This window comes from Aptenodytes forsteri, unplaced genomic scaffold (genome assembly GCF_000699145.1).
Source record: "Aptenodytes forsteri isolate BGI_AS27 unplaced genomic scaffold, ASM69914v1 Scaffold320, whole genome shotgun sequence".
Classification (NCBI taxonomy): Eukaryota; Metazoa; Chordata; class Aves; order Sphenisciformes; family Spheniscidae; genus Aptenodytes; species Aptenodytes forsteri.
In genome coordinates, this window is record NW_008794890.1 from 1,273,983 (window position 1) to 1,297,835 (window position 23,853).

At 40.0% G+C, this 23,853-nt stretch overlaps 1 protein-coding gene across 2 annotated transcripts in view; it reads left to right on the top strand.

Annotated features, from left to right (window-relative positions):
- Nucleotides 1-23,853, top strand: part of PRKG1 (protein kinase, cGMP-dependent, type I) — a 514,986-nt gene that overhangs the window by 422,183 nt on the left and 68,950 nt on the right. Inside the window, exons 1-3 of one of the 2 annotated variants that reach the window (XM_009275075.2) lie at nucleotides 7,877-8,123; nucleotides 10,793-10,858; nucleotides 19,683-19,757. In XM_009275075.2, coding sequence (XP_009273350.1) covers nucleotides 8,023-8,123; nucleotides 10,793-10,858; nucleotides 19,683-19,757 — 242 coding nt within the window. In that variant the 5' untranslated portion in view covers nucleotides 7,877-8,022. Of the gene's footprint in view, nucleotides 1-7,876; nucleotides 8,124-10,792; nucleotides 10,859-19,682; nucleotides 19,758-23,853 lie in introns of those variants that run through there. The other variant, XM_009275074.2, reaches the window with a different exon arrangement.

Consider the following 23,853-nt stretch of genomic DNA (forward strand, 5'->3'; position numbering starts at 1 on the left):
AAATACTCTGCATCACCATCCAGGGCAGCAGCACATTTTTCCACAAAGTCAATTCTGGAGAGATTTTTAAATCTGCAGAGAAGTTACTGTTACGAGTTGGATAGGACTGCCTGGAATATCAGCAACTTTGGCGTTGTATTTGTTTTAAGTTGTGATTTATTTTGTATTGTGGTTACTGAATGAAGACTGTAAATGCTGCCTTGAAAGGACTTTCCCCTGCTCATCTAGGCTTAGTGTAGGTGGAGCGTGAAATCTCTTTTGGCTTTTTCACTGCTTCTGCAAAGTTTTTAGCTTCTCCTCGGGCTGCAGCAAATCGATTTTTCAGATTTTTCACTTTATTTTCTAAGACTGTATTATACTGCTCTCCAGACATTACGTAACTGGGTTCAAGGGCTTTTTTAGTAAATATATTAGTGGTGATAGAGCATAATCAAGGGGGGTTTTAACAATAGTTTTTAAAATGTACTGTATCCTTTTTTTTTACTAGTGAGATTGTTCATTAAGGTCTATGAATACTTTCTAATGGATAAAAAACAGGTTTCTTGTTTTGCCTCTGAAAGACGTCGTCACATATTTTGCTTTTTTGCTTTGGTTTGACGCATTTTTTTAAGCAGTTATATTGTGCTGGTTTATATTAGAAATGTAGCCTTTCTATAGCTTGGCAGGTTTTCTGATTAGTCAGTGGTTGCTTAAATGGTGAAATCACGAGCGAGTGCAAACTGAGTGTCTGAAAGACGGGGTGATTTCTAGTCCCACCTTCAAACCTTCGACAGACAAGACAGGGATGAAGGTTTGCTGATGTGTGCCCTCTAGGCAGGCACAGATCATTTAAGATGTGGTTATAGAGTTGCCTTAAGTGTGCGTATGGCTGTGTTTGTGCCAGAGACTGGTCCTGAACTTCCCTGTTCCCTCTTGGCCACATGTTCCCACCACGTCCCTTTCCCTAGCACTAGTGGTTACTGCCTGTGGAGTGAGTTACGCTGATCTACCAGAAAACTAAGCCTGCAGAAGGTTTGATATATCTTAGATCAGTTTAAGGTGATCACAGAGCTGAAGTATAAAATCTGCTCCATCACTCCATGCACAGAAAGGAGAAAATAAGACTGAAGAAAATGAGCAGGTTTACATCTTTATTGATGATAGACTTTGCCCATAATTTTCCCTTCCATGCTATTCCCACCATAAAATAACATACAGAACAAGAATTTGAGTACTCAGGCTAAAATAGGGCCCATCAGCACGTCAGTGCCGCAGACTGTGATGTTGCAGAGGAATGCTCTAGTTGGCTTTGCAGGAGTTAACCTGACCATCAGAGGAGCCGAGCATTGCAGTGTGGAGCCCAGCATGGGCTTGATTTAGTCTTTGTAGCTCTTCTGAGTGCTGCTGGTACCCACTCCAGCTGGCTGAAAGTTGGGTCAAGTGTCTCCATGCTACAGTTTAGAGCAGTGCTCAAATGAAAGCACAAGGTGGATGGGAAGCACAGGCTTGCAAAGCCTCAGAAGAGCTAATTGCATCAGCGGGAGGCTTTGAGAAGTTTGTGGAGGACACTGATTTCTTGCAGGAGACCCACTAGCTCATCTGGAAGCTATCTGTGAAACTTTGCTTAACAAGACGTGAAAAGGCTGTGGAAGAAAGAGCAGCAGTGTCTCCAGCTCCCTTGCTGCACTCGCATTAGCAGGTGCCAGTGCGGTCCTTCATGTCATTAACTGTTGGTATCCAGGATGTTAATTTTGTTGTTCTAGTCCAAAATTAAGGGTTTGGGCACTTTCTGTTCCTGCTCATGCAAGAGCACGGTGCTTTTATTCCTGTTATCAGTATGACCTTTCATGCAGCAAATACAAGAAAGGGTTTGCTGTAATTAGCCAAGCAAAATTCATTCTGAGTGAAACTGGGTCCTGAGGTAGATGCTGGTAGCAGGGTGCTCCTGCGCTCCCAGACACAAGGAGGGGATGGCCTAGGTCCCAGGTCCACCCAAGGAGTCTTGCCAGGAGCAGCAAGAGGTGGGCAGAGACAGGGCTGGAAACAAGGCTACAGCATAAGGCATGGTGTATCCAGGAGATGGGACGCAAGCTTTCTACATTGTAGATCCAAGTTCCATCCAAGAAATAGGGCCAGAGACAAGGCAAGAGACAAGTCCATACCTACAACTGAGGGTCCCAGGCTGAGCTCCTGGACTGCGGGCAGAAGATGTGGGTGAAGGTCCCAGTGAGGCTGCTCAGGGCAATTAAAGCCTATAGGCGCACTCAGGACAATGACTTGGGGCTCTTTATTAATATAAACTTAAGTCTTTGACATCAATGACAACAGTTGGGTAGTATGGAAGAAAGTCAAAGGATTTGTGGGGTAAAGGAGGGATGCAGTGAATTTGGCCTGCAGAGTGAAGAAAAGATGGGTGGACCTGGAGGAGTCTGTAACATGGGGAGGAAGGTAAGATGGGCACAGTCACCAGGGTGGGGATACTGGGATCCACTGGCACAGGCAGAGCATTGGCCATGGGAAGAGGTCGATAAGAGTATGGCACAAACCACATGCCTTACTTAGGTGGGATTGCAGCGACCTGAAGTATAGGGGAGGGGGAATTTGGTACCCAGGAAGCTTGGTGGTGGAGGCTGGTAGTGTCAGCCAAGGACAAGTGGTAGTGAAAAAATAGCTCCCACGGCTTGTCGTCTAGATCCTGCTGCTGGCATCCGTAAAGGAGAAGCCATAATCTCACTACAACCCCCCTTCCCTTCTTTGCAGTGCTTAGGAATTTAACAAGAGCATTGTTTAAAATATAGCAGTTCTTAGAAAAAAAAAAAAAAAAAAAAAAAAAAGTCATAAATTCACAATAAACCCTTAAAAATGTTCTCAACTGAAAGAGCCTCTTATCGTTCGCAGATAGGCCAGACATCCTTGCGATGAGACATGGTTTCAATAAACAAATACATTGCTCATCTCTTCAGCATGACAAAGGGTCTTTGTCCCAGTGCTCTCAACGCACAAAGAAGCCAAGCAAGAAAAAGAATGTAACGGTCATAGAAGTACTTGAAGGGAGGAAAAAAACCCAACAGCTGTGTAAGGGTCTCAGCCTGTAAGAAGCTGCTTTGGATGCAGTTGTTTCCACTAATCTTACTGACAACTCTCCTGTGTTAATGTAGGGTTTGGGATATAAATATAGTGGCTACAGATAGTAAGGCTGGCACTGTGTCTGAGTGACACAGTTAAGGGTTAACGTGATCCCTGCCTCTGCAGCGATCAGATGTGTGCAGCTTTATGAACACGCCAACACAGTAAAGATATTAGGCCAAATGGATGCAGCCTTATTAATTCTTGAAGAGAAGCCAGCTGCCAGTTTTGGTAGCACTGAGGCTAGTTGCTGCCTGTATAATCTGATGCACCTTGCTCGAGCTCCCCATGATTTGGATTTACCCACCTATAAAATATGTTTACAGATATTATCGTATACCTTAGCTGCTTCTGAGATTTAACTGTGACCATGTGAACCTCTTGCATGTGGTTTAAAATGACGTTGCGTAAGCACTGTGTTGATATTGTTCATGTGTAATAGATGTATCTTGTTACTTTAACTCTCTGATCACAGTTTAATTTGATTTTAATATAGCTGTTCTCATAAATAATAGCAAATTTGTAACTTATCACTCAGGAAAAGTGCTGGTGGGTTAAATTAGTTGTGGCAGAGGTCATAGATTGTTTCCTGAGTAGTTTGCAATTATCAATTATGGATTAAATATGGTGAGAATATACTGAAAGTGTGTAATAAAGTCAATAAAGAGTTCTCTCTTTATTAACGCCATGACCCGTGTGGTTCATAACCCTTTCATATTGTTGCAGCCACGATTACCTTGCAGCCAGGAGTTAGCAGAAGAGCCTGATTATGTCTCGCAGTACGGGGAAAATCCTCATGCTGACTGTCAAAAGAGTAGGTACCATCAGATTTATGCCAGCTTCGTGGTAATCAAGTGGTAGCAAGACCTTTTTTCTCTGCTTTCAGATCACGAGGAGCACGTACCCTTCTCTTCTCAAAATAGTTTTCAGCTGACACAACCCCCTCTAGGTTTCCTGAATCGCTGGCAGCTTATAATCATGTATATAAATGTGAAGGTGGCTAGCAGGGGCTGATTTTACATCAACTTTTAAAAATGCAGCAGAAGGTCTCTTTGTTATCAATACTTTTGCCCTCTGCATTTCCCCATTCGCTTCCAAGTCGCAGGAGTGGGCTCAGTATTATCTTACTACATATGATAGTGCCTGTCATAGTGCTTCTGCTTTAATTAATACTATTTTTTTGGCAATATTTATCTGTATTACATCTATTGCTATCAGCATAGGTAGTCTGACAATGTGACACTTGTTAATTCAGCAGCATCACTATGTCAGATCTATAATGCTAATAAAAATAACAGCAGCCATCTCTTGTGTAGTTTCTTCTGCTTGTAGATCCAGGTGATCACACAGTAAATTAAAGCATTTTTCTTCTTGTAATGTAGGAATCAGATGGTGAAATTTAGCAATATAGTGAAATACAGGAAATATTTGTATATCTGGAAATATATTCCTCCATAGGAATATAGTGAAATATAGGAATCAGACAGTGGAATGGCTTGTTCAAGACTGAGCTGTAGGCAGTGGCAAGGCAGACAAGGGAGCAGTTGCAGTCCAGTGCAGTATTTGTAACAGAGGTTGTTTCCTCAGGTACATACAATGATTGCAAAAATTACATCTTTTTTTTAAAATTAGGACATTTGCATTAATACCAAAATAAATTTGTATTTTATGTAAACAGGACTTGATTTTTCCGTCATTCATGAAACTGAAAAGAAGCAGCCCTCCAGGTGATTCTTTTTCATGAAATAACATCCATCATTAATAGGAAGGACAAAATAATTGTCAGACTTCACACAGCATCCTGAAATAATCCTTACTTGTTGGAAGAGTTTTGAGTTAAAACTTGGCATAATCTTAGCAGCAGTTGCTGGGAGTTTCATTTGCTTTCAGAAGCATCAGTTCAGTAAGGACAGAGCAGAATTTTTCTGACCAACAGAGTCTTGAAAGACCTGTTCAATATCCCTGAGTCCTTAACTTCATAAATATTAAAGTAAGTTATCAGGAAGGGCTCTTTTTTGTAAATCCTATTGTGCAATCCTTGCCAGGGCTTAAACCTTTCAGTTGGAGCCACTGAGAGTATAAATATATTTTAGAAACAGCACATAAGTGCTAATGATATGCTCACAAGACATAAAACAAATTATTAGAAGGGGTTGGTACATTTTCTAGCCTATTTGGAGAGTTGTACAGTTTGCTTATATTGAATAAAAACCCTGTAAAATAGTATTTTTAAACCATTTTGTCTGAACAAACTGAAATGTTGTTCTGGAAGAGATGTTTCCTTTTCCCAGTAGCCATATAGCCTAAATTGCACAGGCGCACAGGTGGTTGTGTGTGCATTTTGATACATGCCTTCAAATTGGGGTACCTTAAAGCAAAATCTCTTTCCTATTGTATTTCATTCCCTTTATAGAAGGTGTGGTTTTAACACCTATGGGGACTTTCATAGGTTTTATTAAATGGCATAACTCTTTTCAAGTGAAGCTTTTTCAAGTTGCACATTTTATTAGGTTCACATTAAAATTTTTAGAAGTTTAGTAGATCACATTGTATTTATTAATTCCAGTAATGTATTTTTATAGTCAAAACCAATGGCAAATGCACATTGTGTTCTCAGAAAGCTGAAGTGTTGGGAAACCAAACCCCATCTATGAGGGGCATTTTTGTCCAGTTGGTAGGTCCAGGTAACTAATGCAGACCATGGCTTACACCATCAATCTGCATTGATTTGACTTCAGCAGCGGCTACCGAGAAAAAGCAGGAGAGAGGAGGGTGCAGTTGATGGTGACATAAAGTCAACCTGCATTTTTGCTTCCATATGTGTTAGGTGATCCAGGTTGACTTTATGTCACCATTTTTGCTTCCATATGTGTTAGGTGATCACGTCATTTACAGGGATAGTCCCAGTGTTCCAGATAAAACTACCTACAGGTGACACCTGTCTTGATCAGACTGTGTTTCCTGGGAAGAGTGGTGGCCATCCTATCTAAATGGGCTTGTAGACTGCCAAAGGGCTATTGGCTGCAGCAGTATCCCAAAATGTATATTTAGGGTTGTTGGGGTTTTTTTATATCTTTCTCTAAAAATGATGATGACAACCCATTTTTCTTTGGCCAAGTAACTGAAGGACCTTGACCAGCTACCAAGAGTAGATGGGTCACTGTCTGGTCCTTGGTGGTTGCTCTGCAGAAGCTGCTGCAGCCTGGGAGAGGTCTGTGGTAGAAAGCTCAAGTCCCATGGGACTTTTGGAAATTAGTGTTTTGATCATTTAAATTTGAGAATGCTGTTAATGAGGGTTTTCAAAGAAAAGATAGAAAGAAAAAACTAGGTCTTCCCTGGTGAGTTTTAAAAATTTGCCATAGGAAGACTATCTGGAGGTTCCTCATTTGCTGATATTCAAATTCTTTAATGCATTTTACCACTTTCCAGCACTGTACACCTGACCTTGTTACAGTATTTTTAATAAGGTTGTTTTAAAGTATTTAGGACAAGGCATGTCGGAAATAAGTGAAAGGAAAAAAATAAGTTATGGGAAAAATCAGTTAACAGCTTGAATTTAGTGGTAATAGCTCAAAACCCAGCATCTCTATCTCCCCTTATTATTTTGCTGGGTATTTTCTGTTTACACCCTCACTTTCACATGGGAGGTAAAAATTATCTTTATTGGGTATTCTGAGGAGCGGTACTCAAATTCAGTGATCTTCTGAAAAACAAGCTCTAGCTCTATCCTTTAAGGAGAGGGTTTTGCCTACCTAGAGACCTAAAAATGTTATATTTTAGCTTGAAATCAATTTTGACTGACAAAATGCCAGTCAGGAAACAAGCAGAAGTGGTTCAGCTATAAACGTGATACTTCCTGCAGCAGGGTACTCTTACCTCATAATAAATGCTATTTTGTGCCAGGACGCTGCGTCTGGGGGAGGCCAATCCCAAAAGCTGGGCAGACATCATGCCGAGGTTGCACCAGTTGAGCCCATCTTCTGGGAAGAACGCAGAGCAGTGTTTGCTGGCAGCGTAACAGCAGGTTTCAAGTAAATATAATGGTATACTATTAAATCATCCAAATATAGTTTCCATTTATCTGAAGAATTATATCAGCATTATTAAGGAGTTAGGTGTGGTAGGAACTATGAGAGATGGAGTTGGAGCAGGACTCCAATGAGTTAGGGGATGTAGGAAAGTAAAAAAGCACAAAGATGGGAATCACTTCAAAGATCTTAAAATCTAAGTTAAATTCTTACAGTCTAAGGTAAAATCAGGGAACAGATGCTGACATATGACCTTATTTCTGATTAAAACTGCCTATATTTTTCATGTTTCCATTTTCCAACACCGCTTTATAAATAGTGGGATCAATACACTTTTATCAGAAAACTTCCTGGAAACGGTTAAAAAAAATGTAGTTCTTACATTGTTGGCAGCTTATCAGAAGCAAAATTGTTGAAACTTCCCAAGTTATGTGTGGTGAACTGGGCAAAAAATTATAAGAAAAAAAAAATATGCGTTTCATCTCTTAAATAATGTGCTCATGTTTATAGTGATGTGATAACACACTTTCAAAGAGCTTTAGGAACTTGAGTAACGTTGCCATCTAATTCCACCATGGGGTTAAGGAGCTGAAGCACAGCAGTACAAGGTCTCCAGCCCCGGTTTTCAGGCGCATGCCTGGGAGAGGAGCCGTGCCTGCTTGTGTGCAGCCTTATACCTCTTTGTGGCTCCAAAATACCCTCTGCTTGTATTTCCCGATGATGCACCCTAGAAACACCCCTCCAGCAGCTGTGACCTTTCTCCAAGTCCCAAAGTTTGAAGCTAGTGGGGCTGTAAAATACCAGAGCTCGCCTGGAAGACAAAATATGTAACGGGCTGGAAGGAAGCAGGCATTTTCCCGGGAGGAAATGGTGGAGGCAAACAGTAGCGATGGAGTATTCAGAGAATGAAGGCAATTCCTCTGACGAAGAGTGCTGTTTCTCGGGGAGCAGCGATGAGTACTCCTGTGATGAAGTCCAGAAAGTGTCCGAGTCAGTGCTCGCAAGCAAGGCTTTCACATAATTACTTGTGGCATTTAATGCTGTGCACGTCTAATAATTACTTGTTGCATTTAATGCGCTGCACTTCTAGTAACTACTTTTGCATTTAGTGCCGTGCACTTTTGGTAATTACTTTTGCATTTAATGCCATGCGCTTTAAATAACTACTTGTTGCATTTAATGCCATGTACTGTAGCTGGTGGCCACCTGTCAAAATACTACCTTTTAAAACATGGACTGACAATTTCTTTTGCTTGAAGGTGACTGAGGTTAATTCATAGATCAGTGGCATGGCCTTAGGTATGTTTGTCATTTTTAAGCGTATGTGAGGTGTTGGCAGTGTTTGGAAGTCTGAGCGTGTCTTGTATTTCACAGCTGATGCACGTAAAGGTTTAATGTTTGTATAGAACTGAAAATACATTGAGTTTTTCCTTCTGTTTTTAGAAATGTGATGAGATTTTTAATTCTGCTTGCAGCCTGATTGGTAAACACCCCCTAACAGGAGAGCATGTGAGGTTTATAAAGCCACTTACAATTGATTTAGAGTGTGGAAACAGAAAGCTGCTTTCCCCCCTTCAGTCCCTTCGTTCAGTGTTTGAGGGATGAGGGTCCCGCAGCGGTGGCGGAGGGGGGTTTTGTAGGCAAGGATGAGCAGGATGGCTTTGGAGATAGCCAAAGATAGTGATTTCTTGATTTAACGCTTCATATATGAGCCACTTTATCATTAAAAAAAAAAAAATTTTTCCTGGCTTATCAGTTATTTCTACTCATGCAGAACATAAGGAAGCCTCAGAATCGCGTGACGTTCTGCATTACAAAAACCCTGCCATCTCTCTGATTCAGGTGTTCATGCTAAGTGTGATTCCCTTTGGGAAAGTGCCTTCATTCTACATTAATTTCATGCTGATTAAAAGGATGTATTAAGTACAAGATAGTGGAAACCATAACAGTTACTTGTGCATTTTAATCTCTAATGTTAAGGTTTATTTAAAATGTTTGAACTGAAGCCACCAATAGCTGTATTTTACTTGTCTGTAATCATATAACTGTAATATGGTAACTATAATCATGTCTATAATCTATAACTATAAAGGTGTAAACTGTATTTTTGTGGCAGAAAGGCATCTGAGATAATGGGAAAAATATGTTAAGTTTTAACAGGAATTAATGAACAACCAAAAAGTTTGCATACTCGTTTTAATGTATTAATATACCAGCAGAAGTTGGCTACAGCAACTTAATGGAATATTAAATATTATCATTCCCTTTCCTCTCTATATTTACCAAAGTTTTAGAAGTCAATAGAGATAACTGTCTACTGCTATTCGGCTACTTCTTTCTACTTGCTTTAAATTACCATAATTTTGTTTATCAGTATGGATAAATTAGCACTAATACACACTTAATTTCATTGAAAATAGACTCAAAGACAGCATTTGAATATAGGCCTGAATATTAGTGTTTCTTTCATTTGTATTTCTGCTTGCTCTGTTTTAAAGATATTAAAGTTAAGATAGTTCAAAAGTAATTAAAGTTAATTAATGATTACCTTAAAGGGAGAATGCACATTCCTGTATGAGTCCACATGCACCACACTTTTTTGTACTATATTACTGCTTTAATACCACCAATCTTTAAACAGGGGAACTGCTATTTCTAACAGCATTTTTAAATTTCATTTTCTACTTCAGTGGAAATGTACAGTAGTTTTCCAGTCTAAATGAATTAGGTGTGTTTAAAAGAGGTGGGTCTCTTTTGCCTGTAATCCACTTACCTTTCATAAATGGAAAGGTTTGGAGTGGATTTGAATAAAACAGCGACTCTGAATCCTGTGCTTTTGTTTGGCCAACACAGAAAATGCAATGACATCTCTATAACCCTGATGAACCACCAAATCAGTCTGATTAGAATGAATTAACTTCATATTTTATAGCTTGGGCTAGCCTCACCCAAATTCTCAGTGGGGCAGGGAAAGAAAGAACACAAAGGATTTGGTATTGAAGATAGAGAAAAAATTCTAAGTGCAATATTTTTAATTTCTGAAAAGCTGGTGAAAAGTACCAGCGCAATGTTTTAATGCTGAGACCTTTCAAAAGCTCCATCCTAATCAGGCCCCTTTTATAAGCACAGTCCCAGCCTCCTCCATGCTCAGATAGCAAATGCATAGCGAGTGCTATAGCCTACCATACATGTTGTACCTGCTCTGAGTAGCAGAGCTGATGTCCCACTTAACTGGATGCTTCGTGTTCCAACACTGAGATTTTATGTAGGTTTTTGGGGAGAAGGACATGAGCAGAAGTTGAAATGTTCATAAATAAATCTATGCAAATAGCTAATATTTTAATAAAACTGTTTCTGTGCACAAATGTGCACAGTAAGAAACGAGACTTTGCCTAAAACAGATGAAAAGCATGGGCTGATGCATGGCTGGATATCTTATTTACAAGGGCAACCTGTTTCTCTTTTTCTGCTTATGCATGGTTTTTAGCTTTTGTGTGCTTGAAGCCTGTACGGATGATGATATCAAATCAATATAGGGAAAAAGCTGTGAAACCCAGAAATTTATTCTTAAAATGCTTTAAGAATGCAATATGTTTGGAAATAAAAAGATGGTCATGAAAATAATACAGCTTACTTAAGAAATGTATTTTTTCTTTCAGGGAGGATGTCAGAACGGCCAACGTCATTGCGGCTGAAGCGGTAACTTGTCTGGTCATAGACAGAGAGTAAGTACATCATTTTCCTGCCTCGGGGTGGGGTGTATCTCCAGCTCACACCTTTTACAGTTTTTAACTAGAGCCTTTGATCATCTTCTCCAGGGAGGTCATTTAATTTTGAGTAATACATTCACAGTCCTTGATGAAGTAGAGGGAAGATCCCCCTAAATCAACAAGACAAAACTCAGTAGTGACACATGGAGAAAATTAAGAAGTGCAGAAAGACAAAATGGAAATAAATGGGGAGATAGCATTACTGTGGAAATGGATCCAGGTGTAATGGTGCAACACAGATTGAGTTCCTGTTGGCAAAAATGTCAGGAAAGGCATCAAGCTTCTGGCAAATGTTAAAGCAAGATGTTGTTATTCTATTCCATGTGGGGATGGAGAGCCCTTGTCCAAAGGATAATAGCCCTGCTTGAAGCTCTGCAGTTCAAAGGAGATAAAGGAGATCAGAAGAGTAAAATAATATCTTATTTAGGGAGCTTGAAGGAATTAGGAGGTTTTAATCTAGAAAAGAAATGCCTGGGCTCCAGAAGACAGAGCTGCAAATTCAACTGCTCTCCACAATTGTTGGGAATGGGATTAAAAATATTAGCATTACCTTGAAAATTCAACATGACTCTTGGGGTGGTTTTCCAGTTGTGAGGGCAGTAAAGCACTGGCACAGGCCATCAAAAGGTACAGACAAATCTTCCACGGTAATCCTTCCAAGGGCATGTAGTATAGACCTGTGAAACCACGGGACATGCAAGTAGGATGAATGGGGATTGACTTTTTACTGCTTCCCCCAGCACAAGAACCTAAAGAAACCTGCAGGAGGGAGGTGAAAGCCAAAAAGAGGCAGCTCTTCATGCAGGGATCACTCAGAGCCATAGGAAAATTAGAAGAGTTTGCAAGTGTTCAAAAGGAAAAGAAATCCATTGGATTTGTTAAATATGTAGGACCTACCTCTGGGCTAGGAAGTTTTGGGGAGGTGTAGGAGAGTACTGAAGCAAATATCACAAATGGTTGCTCTGTCCTTGAACTCTTCTCCAGGCACATAGTCTTGATGCAAGACACCATCAAAGGTCAGATGCTGGATTAGGAGTGACCTCAGAAGCCCTTTTTATATTCTGATGAGATATGTGAGAGATGCTGGAGTATCTTGTAGGGATGATCTACATACACTCAATCCTGCTTTAATACAAGTGTGTTGTTATCTCTTCAGATTTCTTACAGTCCTTAATTTCTAGAAATCTAGTGTTCTGTAATGGCTGAACTGGGAAATAATACTTCAAAAACCCTAGGTCTTCTGATATGTTAGTTTGGTTATGATCAATTTAAAAAAATTATGGTCTGTCTGTTGAAAACAGACAGTGAACTTCGGGATTGTCAGCTGAGCGGCTTTCTTGAACATACACAACCAAGGTAGCCTGATAGATAAAATACGCATTATTCCTTATCATTCCGTGGGACAAAGAGAAGAAGAATTGACATAATTAAATAACTTAGCAAGCATTAATTCAGAGAAATATAAAGCAACAAGTAATTTATGCTTTTTTTCTGAATACTTCTGCAAGGGATATTTTTGTTTTGCACTATAAGTATTTAAAAAAACCCAAATAACTAGTAATATCCAAATCAGTCCTTACTGATCATTTTACAGACTGTTTCTTTCCTTGCCTACTGTGCCTTTTTCTTGGTTTATAATGCCTTTGAAATAGTAAGGAAATGTAAGTTAAATTTAAACTGATGAAGCTGTAGTTAATTTATACCGGAGGTTCTAGTAACACTCTGCAATTAGTAGCAGAGTAACACTATTTATAAAAATCCTATTTATAGTACAAGAAAAGTAATGCTATTTATAGCACTATTTATAGCTCAAGGAAGGTTGGCCTGTGTCCTGACTAGTTCTGACTTTCTTGTCATAGCTCTTCTCTTAGATTATTTTATAGGTATGCAGATAACTGTAGAAGCTAATTTTAATACGGAGAAAATCTACTAAGACTTCTGTAAATTTGGAAAATTGTACAGATAGTATTCTGTTAATGAGGAAAAATAGCATTTCTTTATATCCAGATACACAGAATATTACATTTGGTTTGTTACGGTGGTCACGGTAAATGTTCACGTTGAGTTATATGCAAAGTAGCAATGGAAACTGGAAGTCAGCTTTATCTGCAGTCGGAGGCTGTTCTGCGCAGGAGGAGGAGTGATGCGTGTCATTAAGGTTGCCTAATATTTTCTATTACAAGATGAGCTCTTTGCTGAATCAAATGGAACTATTGAAGCAGCAATTTTCATGCACTATTTGCGTGTCTCAATCTGAAACATTTCAGCAACATTGATGTTGCAATTTCAAAGAACAAGTTATGGGAAAATATCGTTTCCATAACAGTCAATTCATTTCTCTGAGGAACTGGAGAATTTCAGTCTTATTGACGGTAGGGGTTAATATTACACATTGGCATTATCTTGTCATCACAGTAACTCTTCGAGCTTCCTTTTAAAAGTCTTCCCAAGACATCCAAAAATTGTTCCACAGAACACCTGAGAGCCACACTGCTAATACAGCTGCTGTACCCCCATCTAGTTAACACTTGAACTGTAAGAGTTACACCTTGGTATCACAGCAAGTTATTCCTAGGAGAGATGGAAGACCGGTCTCTGGATTTGACAATATTATGAGCAATTGTAGGGCTGTTTTAGTTGCTGGAGGATTTAATAATACAGGAAACTTTCTTTATAGGGACGAGCCAGGCCACCAGGCAAGCTCTGGGAGAGTTGGGTTTGAGATGGGGTGTTGCTTAAGCATGAAAAGATGAAATGGTTTGCCTAAAATAATTTCTGAAATTCAAAAAATAGGTATTAAAAATGTTACAGGGGTAAAGCAGTGGGAGTTGAAAATACCATGAGGAAAACCAAACGGTAGTACGTGATGGGTCTTTAATTACCAAACTCCCATGATGTCAGTGCTGCCTTGCTTTTTAATTTCCTTGTGAAACAAGGCCATTACAGTCACAAAAACACCCCAAAGACGCCCAAAAAGTAGTATAGCTATTTCTTGCAAATCTATGTAGACATGCTTTGCAACAATGGATTTTCAGCATCCTTTTCTGATGTAGAAACGAGCAGAGTTGTGATCTAACAAAGAAAATGACCTGCAGTACAGCAAGTATTTGATGTGTCCCACGGACTTTAAGCCATTTTGTTCCCACTTGTCCATGTCCTGAAAATATTTGTTCTGAAGGACAACATTGACATTCTTTCCATCTTGCAATTATCTTTTTAAGTCCCTTCCTTTACCAGAATAATGAATTTCAGTGGGATTTGGTCCTTAACGCTCTCTGGCTTCATCAGCAGTCTCCACCATGCAGGAGGTTGCTCCTCTGTCATATTTCCATTATCTCTGCACAAATTTTGCGCCATTACTCCTGACACACAACATGCCTTTCTGTTTTCGGGATAAGCCCATGATTCCTTCTGCTTGGGGGGCCCCAGTTTGCCCTCTCTGGCTCCTTGCACAATCCTCAGTTTTGCAACAGATTCCTTGCAGAATTTCCCATAATGGCTGCAAAATCTCCCTTCTTCACATGGTCACAGCCTGGATTTCTTCACAGGTTCCAGTTCTTGGCTGGAGCTAGGTGTTCCTCCTTGCTTTCTCATGTTCAGTAACAGCCTGTTGCTTATGTTCATTCCCCTGCATAACAAACCTATTGCTTTATGCCTTTTTTTCCCTCTGCTAACTCATGCTTCCCCCCTTTTCATGATCATTACCTTTGAAGAGTCATGGTCCTTATCGAGACATCTGCCATCCACTGATGTCTCAGCTGGTATCTGCAATGCTTCAGGTGGTGACTGCAATGCTTCAGTTCTATGTGCATTCACTTCTCCATGTCTTCAAAATCAATCCAAACTCCAGAATAATTTCCAGTTGCAACCCAAACTCTCATGTTTTCTCCTCCGTGAACTATGGCATGTGATATATTGTCCATACACAGCTTCCAGCTCAAGGATCATATGCACTGAGCTTCAGTAACTTCCATTCCCTGAATAAATATACTTCCCCTGTTGCTATTAACTTACATGCTGTTACATTTTCTTCCTTCTTATTACCTTAAAAGAACACACCACACCTTCCCTGTTTTCTGCCCCAAGTTTACTAACTCCCACCACTTATTGGCTTCTTATGTCTAGGCCAAAATGGTATCAACAGACTGAGCTAAAGCACTCATTTAACACAATAAACACTCACATTCACGTTTCTTCTATGCCATGCATGCTAGTATCAGAAAATACAATGCAGAGTCTATGTGAAATAGTTCACCTAGTTTAAAAGCACAACCAAATTAAAAGTTCAATGCTGAGCCTGTATCTTCTTCACTGTTGAGTTCAGATTATTGCTGAAGGACATCTTCCTAAAGGTTCACAGAATCACAGAATAGTTTGGGTTGGAAGGGACTTCTAAACGTCATCTAGTCCAACCCCCCTGCTGTGGGCAGGGACATCTTCAACTAGAACAGGTTGCTCAGAGCCCCGTCCAACCTGACCTTGAATGTTTCCAGGGATGGGGCATCCACCACCTCTCTGGGCAACCTGTGCCAGTGTTTCACCACCCTCAGCGTAAAAAATTTCTTCCTTATATCTAGTCTGAATCTACCCTCTTTTAGTTTAAAACCACTCCCCCTTGTCCTGTTGCAACAGGCCCTGCTAAAAAGTTTGCCCCCATCTTTCTTATAAGCCCCCTTTAAGTATTGAAAGGCTGCAATAAGGTCTCCCCGAAACCTTTTCCTCTCCAGGCTGAAAAACCCCAACTCTCTCAGCCTTTCCTCATAGGAGAGGTGTTCCAGCCCTCGGATCATTTTTGTGGCCTCCTCTGGACCTGCTCCAACAGGTCCATGTCTTTCTTGTGCTGAGGGCCCCAGAGCTGGACGCAGTACTCCAGGTGGGGTCTCACCAGAGCAGAGTAGAGGGGCAGAATCACCTCCCTCGACCTGCTGGCCACACTTCTTTTGATGCAGCCAGGGATATGGTTCGCTTTCTGGGCTGCGAGTGCGCATTGTTTGCTCATGTCCAGCTTTTCATCTACCAGTACCCCCAAGGCTGCTCTCATCCCTTCATCCCCCAGCCCGTATTGATACCAGGGGCTGCCCTGACCCAGGTGCAGGACCCTGCACTTGGCCTTGTTGAACCTCATGAGGTTCACACGGGCCCACTTCTCCAGCTTGTCCAGGTCCCTCTGGATGGCATCCTGTACCTCAGGCGTGTCAACTGCACCACTCAGCTTAGTATTGTCTGTAATATACTTCCCCTGAGGGTGCACTTGATCCCACTGTCTATGTCACTGATGAAGATATTAAACAGTACCAGTCCCAATACGGACCCCTGAGGGACACCACTTGTCACTGAATTGTAAAAACATACATCTGACCATTTCAAGAAATTTGTAGAAGCCTTTGGATTCTTGAGGAGCCAGACAGGTCATTGGAAAAATACAGTTTTCTTTTGATCAAACGTATGATCTAGGTAAACTTGTTAATATTTTATAGCAGTTGTTAGTTGTCAGATGTCTTTTGTTCATTTTTAATTCCAAGTGCAATTTTCTTCACAATCCGTAGGCTTCTGTGTTCATGACTTTCTAAGACCCTATGTGAAATAAATTAGAGACTGTTGCTAGTTAAGTTTTTCCTATTGTGATACTGCAGTAATTCATCCTCTAGGAAGAAACTAATTGTGGGAGATGCACAACATTTGGTGTCTCCAAAGTGTTTCAAGTTTGGCCCTGTCGTAGTGAGTTTTCAAGCTCCCTGGAGGGGTTATTAGATTTGTTGCAGAAATACAGTTGAACTAATTGGGGAAAAGTTAACAACTACGATATACTGGATTTGAGGGATTGGTCCTCCAGGAAATTTTCTATAAAACATCTTCTGATAAAAATTGTGTAGACACAAGCGGGACAACCTTGAACATCTGTTTTGTAAATCAATTGGAATAAACATGTACAGACACACTTTGCTTGCAGCTACTTTGAATGGAGATAAAACAGGAGGAAAAGGAAATGTTCCTAACATTTTGATTGTTATTGGCACCCTTTTTTTCCATGTACCTCTTGAACCTGAAAAAGTTTTCGAAAATGTTCATAGATTCTCCTGAACTGTAAGAATATTTACACTGAAGTTGATTCAGGTTCATCTTTTATTTATATGTTCTTTTTTCCTCCATACAATTTATTTATGTTGATAACAATATTTTCCTGGAGCACTGAGATTTACCAGGTGTAAATGTTATGGGTACTGGGAGTACAGAATTGCCTAACACAAATGTTAGAGAGATGAGCTGAAGGATAAGAGCCACTAAAACTCAAGGCACAGCTGCTTCTGACAGAGGCTTGTAGTGCTACAAAACTACGTGGTACTTGCAGAGTGCTAAATGCTGTTTTTTTCTACTTATTGTCTTCTTCAGTTACACATATCAAGATGATACAGGTTTTTTTAAGGAAACACTTTAAATATTTCAGGTATTTTCAGATTTTTCACTTTGTATTTTAGGTTTTTGTCCTTATTTGAAAGCCTGATTTTGGTTTGTGATGGGGATAGCTATGAGGTGTCAAGAAAGGTTGCTGTATCAACCCTCTAAGCAAGGGAAATTGGAGAAAAAGAAAATAAAAAAGTATTATCCTAGCATGACTGACCTTATACAAGCTGAGCTGAACTTTTTCATTGGAGACTTTAGTTTTTGCTGCTTTACTGTTTTTCCCAGTTGGGGTGAAGTTTATTCATGGAGAAAATTGGTTCTGAGGAGAGAATACAAAAAATGATGAGAGAAGGCTACATGGAGTTACAGCAAGCAGCTCTAGATCCAAACCAGTATAAATAGCTCTCCCAACTGTGACCGTTTGTCTCATATTTATTACAATAATGGGTAAAATATGACCTTTTCCAGCTGCTGTTCATAAAGCAAGATAATTAAGCCTCCTTTCGTTCTTTTGGAAGTCGTGTCCCTGCTCACCATGTGCTCACGGGGTACCTTGCTTAGGGTCAGGCATCTCCTGTCTGCAGCAGGACACTTAAGTACCCACTTAAGACCATATGGCGTGTTTAAGCTGCTTGGGCAAAGCATGGTCCGAACAGTTTCATCACACTCAAGGCCAAAGGGAGCGCAAAGTCACCGTGGTTAACCTCATCCATCGCAGGATATTGCATTTCCCACAGCTGCCCTCCGCTCAACCCAAATACATCAGGTCAATGAATTCTGCTCATTGCTGTATTTTCACAAACAGCTGGAGTTTGGAGCTTTTCAGTCAGTAGGTTTTTCATCTGTGGCTCTTTATCCTATATAATGTCATGTGATCTGAAACCAAGTGATTTAGGGGGAAAAATGCAAACAATCTGCAAACTGTTACCTTTATTAACCTGCCCTATATTTTCCTCACCTGCTGAATAGCATTAATTCCCTTTCAACCTAAAAGTCTTTATTGAGAGAGGGCCATATTAAATATTCTATTCTTATTATTAAATTTGTAAATTTGGTCCTAAACGGTGATATTTTTTCAACTTTTCAATTAATTTTTTTTCAACTTCTTAATAGCCATTTCTGTTCTTCGGTTCTATGTTTAGTGCCTCAGGAGTGTCACGAACATACAGAAGCCAGAGGAGCTGCAGGACTTTCATTTCTGAAGCTGTGACCTTAATGCAGAGATTAGTCAAGAGACTGTAGTTTTCAGCAGTTCATCCTTGCAAATTATCCCAACTCTATTCTCATTTTGCACGTGGCGCTTGCTTTCTTGAAAAAAGAAAACCTGTGTACGACAGACGCGTTGGGAATCATGGAAATGTATAGTAGGGAACTATGCTTTTCACCTGGAATATTTTCAATTATAGGTGTTAATTGATTTCAGTTATTTAAATTACTAAAAATATTCATTTTGTAATTCTTGTTTAGTCTCTGACGCTGTGTAATATCACTAGCGAAGACATAACAGTTATTTTTAATTTTTTTTTTCCTCTGGAGTGATGCTTGTTGGTTCATCAAATGGTCATTGGGTCCATTTGTTTGAGTCACTCATGATATAAAAAGATTTTCTAATTCTTTTTCCAATATGTCTATGCCCTTTGTATCTCCCCTGGGACAGAGGATGATGTTAGGGGACTGCTCAAGCTGCTCGCAGCTTGTACAGAAGACAGCTCAGCACCGAGTGTATCAGGCACTCCTAACATTTCACCCCATCTTACTCAGTTTAACCCAATTAAAGCCAAATTTCCTCTTAAATGTCATAAAGCAATTTGGCTTATGACAATTTGTTTGCATTTCTGCCCTCACTTTGTTTTCCTTCTCTGCTCCCTCTCCCCCCCCCCCCCCTCTTTTTTTTTTTTCTCTCTGCTGTGTTTTTGGTCACTGTTTCTCTTAAGATGAGAAAGCTAAGATACAGAAATAAAGATTATCCTTCACTTTGAAAGCAGAGAGATTTCTAGGGTTTCTGGTTGGAGGACACAGGGATATGGTGGTGGCACCTCACAATCATGGGACTCATCAGCCCCATTGACAGATTTACTTTAAAACTTAAATCGGAGGGAGGGAAGACTTCAGCAGTAATTGCAGGGGGTTCAGTCCCTAAAAAAGGTGGATAAATAAGTTTGGATCTTCTTGGCATTGGTTATTGCATTTCCACCCCTTCTCCAGCATGTCTGAGGCCGTGTTTCCCAGTAGATGCCTGGCCCTGGCCCCGGTTTGGTCGGTCATGGCCATCCCCAGCATCGAGGGATGGCCCCTGGTTGCTGCCAAAGAGCTGCGTTGGCTTGCTTGGCTCCCAAATGGAGACTCTTCCTCTAAAAATGCCTCTTTGTTTTTACAGCTCCTTCAAACATCTGATTGGCGGCCTAGATGACGTTTCCAATAAAGCCTATGAAGATGCAGAAGCAAAAGCAAAGTAAGTGTCTGCTCGTTGTGGTCAGCAGAAAATCTTAACCTCATTTTTGTTGATGGTACATTATTGTAATTCAAAAAACCCCTGTTTTTTCTCAACACAATAGTATAAAACAGCTTAAAGAGTAGTGAATTAGGTGCTTACTCTGAATTTTTCTCTGGATGAGCCTCCTTCTGTCTCCGTGGTGCTCTCCATGAAATAGGAGGACCAGAGGGAGATGGGTCTCCTCAGGTCAGTGCCCAGAGACAAGTGGTCCCAAGGTCCGTCTTAATCACAATATTTGAGTCCACAGAAGTGTTGGATCTTCAAAATTTATCACAAAATAATTGAAATACTTTAAGGTGAGAAATTACAGATCCTGGAAAGCTCAGGTGATGAAGGAAATTGTTGTTGAATATAATTTTGTTTCTTTAGAGAACTCTGTCAGACATTTTCACAAAGTCAAAAACGTGTTCTGAGGCAAAGAATGGCAAATTGAGTTTGTCATTTTTGAATGAATACTAAAGCTACTTTGATGTGAAGCAATATATTCATCTGAAGTCCTACTATAAATATTCATTCCTTTTGGAAGTGAACTGTAGTGTATTTTAAAATATTTCCAGAAAAAACCCACTCTTCATTCATTCTTGATCTACAATTTGTTTTTAATAGGAAAACTTTGTTATGTCTATACTTCGATGCTCTACCAACAATAAAGCTTTTGAAGAGGAACGTGTTCTGATTAGAGGGATACTGAATACAAGCCAATATGATTCAAAGGCAAAAGTAGTTTAAAAGAAAACTGAAGTTGCTCTATACAAAATTGTTTTACTTTTCCTGGGTTTTTTTATTATTATTATTATTACCACATTAGAGAAGGGGTTAGGTGTTTTCTCAAAGTCAAATGCTTGCTTTGACTGTTCAGTGGTCTGCAGCTGTCTAAATTTAAGATTGCTCTTAAGTTATACATAGTAACTGCTTATTAAACCAGAGAGGTTTGAAATAGTGTATAACAAAGGAATTTAGCACTTCTGTGGAGAGAAAATGAGAAGCCCTATTTAAAAATAAACTTTTTGATTAAAAATAACTTTTTGTTTGTTTGTTTCAGAAAGTAAATATGCGTCCCAAGAAACTTAGTTTCTTGGACAAGACTTGCTAATATTGCAAAGTACCCACAAATTAAGATAGTAATTTTTTTTTTTATCATCTTTGAGTGATATTTGAAATAAATTTTTCATCATGTTTAATTTATTTTAAGGTACTAGAAGGCACCCCAGGGTGGCATTTTTGTTTAGAATAATATTTCCCTGCCCCAAATCAAACATGTAAGCTGTCTTCTTCAAATGCTCAAGTTCCCTAAAATTCTTGTTGACTTAATTAAAAAGGCAGGAAGCTATCAGCCCCTTTTACCATCCTAGAAAATAGATATCTGGGGCACAGAATGCGAAGTCAAATGGACACAGTGCTATAGCAGCAGATAACTAGCTATTAGATATTATAGTTAAATATATATTATCATATATATTAGCTATTAGTACCAGCTGAAAACATGGCATGTTAATGCCAGTAGCAGCTTATGCAAAGCATTTTACAAAGTGTTGGGAAATGAACTTAAGCAGCTTCAGAGAGATCATCCCAAGTATCCCAGGCACGTGCTATTACTATTTTAGATATTTGGGGTTTTTTAGTGTTACTATTTGGATTATATTGATTTCCATCTGAACAAAAAGGAAGAAAACATTGGTAATGGAACTGGGGATTTTTGGTTTTAGTAATAACATGATGTTATTATCACAGAAGCTTTTATAAGGTTACACCGCAACCCATTAGCACCAAGCAAAATTTGCAAATAGGACTTGCCATTCCCCATTTCATAGTCTGTGTTTTCACATCTGCGATTTTAAGCTGCATTATTAATAGAGTATCACATAGCAATTTATTATCACAGGCAATGTTTGTGTGGGCAGCTTGTATGGGAGACTTTTTCAGGATCATTTTGTGAGTTTTAGGGAAGGGCTTTCAGGATCTCTTGTGCGCTTTATAACATGTCTTCAGGGAGGCTGCAGTTTTGGACCTATTTTGGATAAACTCTTCATTTTGGGAACCAATGGGCCGATGTAGACCTTAACATTTTTGAGCTTTTATCTTCTTTATTCCTCTTCTTCTCTTATAATGCCAAGTATTTCATCCCAACAGAAGGGCAAAGTGAAGGATTCTTGGTGATGGAGGAATTGTTCCCCAAAAGGAAGAATCGATTAATTTTGGTAGCAACTTTTCTATCTTAAAAGTCAGAGGCCTGCGCTTGAGTCCTGTCACTCGAGACTGTAGGTGACAGTGACATTATTGCCCTTCGCATATTGACATTTTGACCTTGAAAAAGCAGAAGGGATTAGTGCTGTCTGCCTGGAGAAACATAAAAAAAAAGGAATGCTCTTTCAAAAGATATGGCATTTATTAGTGAAATACCATATTCAAGTTTGCTCACCTCCTTGAAAGCAAGCGCGTGCCTGCAAAAAGATGAATAGAAGAGGGAAAAATGACAAAGTTACTTTGAGAGTAAAGCAAGATGCATTGGAAGCTGCTGCAGAAAGTTTTGTTGCTTGAGAGTTATTGTTTCTGTGTCTCGCAAGATAAAACTCCTCTGAGAGAAAAGTCTACTTGGCAGAAATTTTAACCTGGATTACTTTTCAAGCAGCTGTTAATTAGCTCCAGCTAATTGTCCTTCAAGGGCTTATCTTTTTTGAGGGGAAGTTTGTGAAAGGGAAGAACTTGGCACATAAAGCACATCCAGGTTCTGTGAGGCTATACACAAAGCACATTAAAAAAATTTTTCCCTCTTTCTGCATCCTCGTAGCTAGCATCTCATTTTCAGTGCTTGTATGGCAGGTGGAAAAAGGCCTCTGGATGGATAGAAATCTTCTGTATACCTATGTCTCACTGTGTATCGGGTGGATCAGGATGATCCATGCAAAGGTCAGACGTTCAGCAGACGTAACCACACAGAGTAAATACAAAGGACATTGTTGTGAGATGTCATTACGGAGTGTCAGAGCCTGCTTTTGGTTGGTGTGGTGGCCACGTTGAGAGTCAAAATGTGAACAGTTTAGTATTTTCTTAACAGTTGCTGTCAGTTAAGAAATATGAACTAAAATGATATGTATAAAAATATCTACAAAATGGCAGCAAATATATTTTCATATAAATCTACCATATCAAGGCAATTATTAAATTCCTGTTAATTTGTAGGCTCCTGTTCAGCAAAAGCACGGTTTCAGACTGCATCCAATGCAGGGTTCATGTTCCTAAGCAGGACTTGGGCCAAGGACAGGAGTTTATTGCAGAAATACCTACCAAATTGGTGGCACTGGTGGGGTTTTTTTTATCTCCATGCTAGAGCATGAGCCTGGGGCTAGAGAGCTGGTAGTCCCAGTGCAGGGCATGACTGAGAGGACGTTAGGCAGAAGTTACAGGGTCAGAAGATCTTTTCATGTATCCAACAGTCCTCCAGGTCTGAAACGGCTGAACAACTTTTTGTTGAGTTTATCTCTTGGTGATATGGTGTTTTCCCAGCTAAGCCTTGAGATATAGTTAGGGTGCACCTAGGACCTGGGAAGATGTTCTAGCAATCAAACTGCTGTAGACAACTGAGCTACCGCTTCCTACCCTTGGGCATGATTTGAAGGAAAGAGCAAGCTCTGCTCAGCTCTTGAAGGCAAAGAAAATACATACCACCATTAAAAAATAGTTGAGCTGAGCAGAGGGGCTTCCTGCACCACTAAATAAGGTGTCACAGGGGGACCATGGCTTTAGGTATCTGCATACTGGCCATGATGGTTGTAGGTGTCTCTCTGTTCTGCATGGGCACTTTTGGGTTGTGTCCTAAATGCCTGGCTCTTGGTCTGCACGGGCAGCCAGGATGCCCAACACAAGGCTGTGTCAATGCTCCACTGGGAAGGTGCCCAGGAGTCCCTGCCAAGCAGACCTCGAAGAAAGTTGTGTTCTTCCAGGGCTTTGGCCTTCCCTCAAGAAGCCATCTCTCTGTCTAGGAAAGCAAGTGTGCACCTGGGCCGCTGAAAGGAGTGGAATTCAGCAGTTGCTCATGTGCCCAAGCTCAGTCATC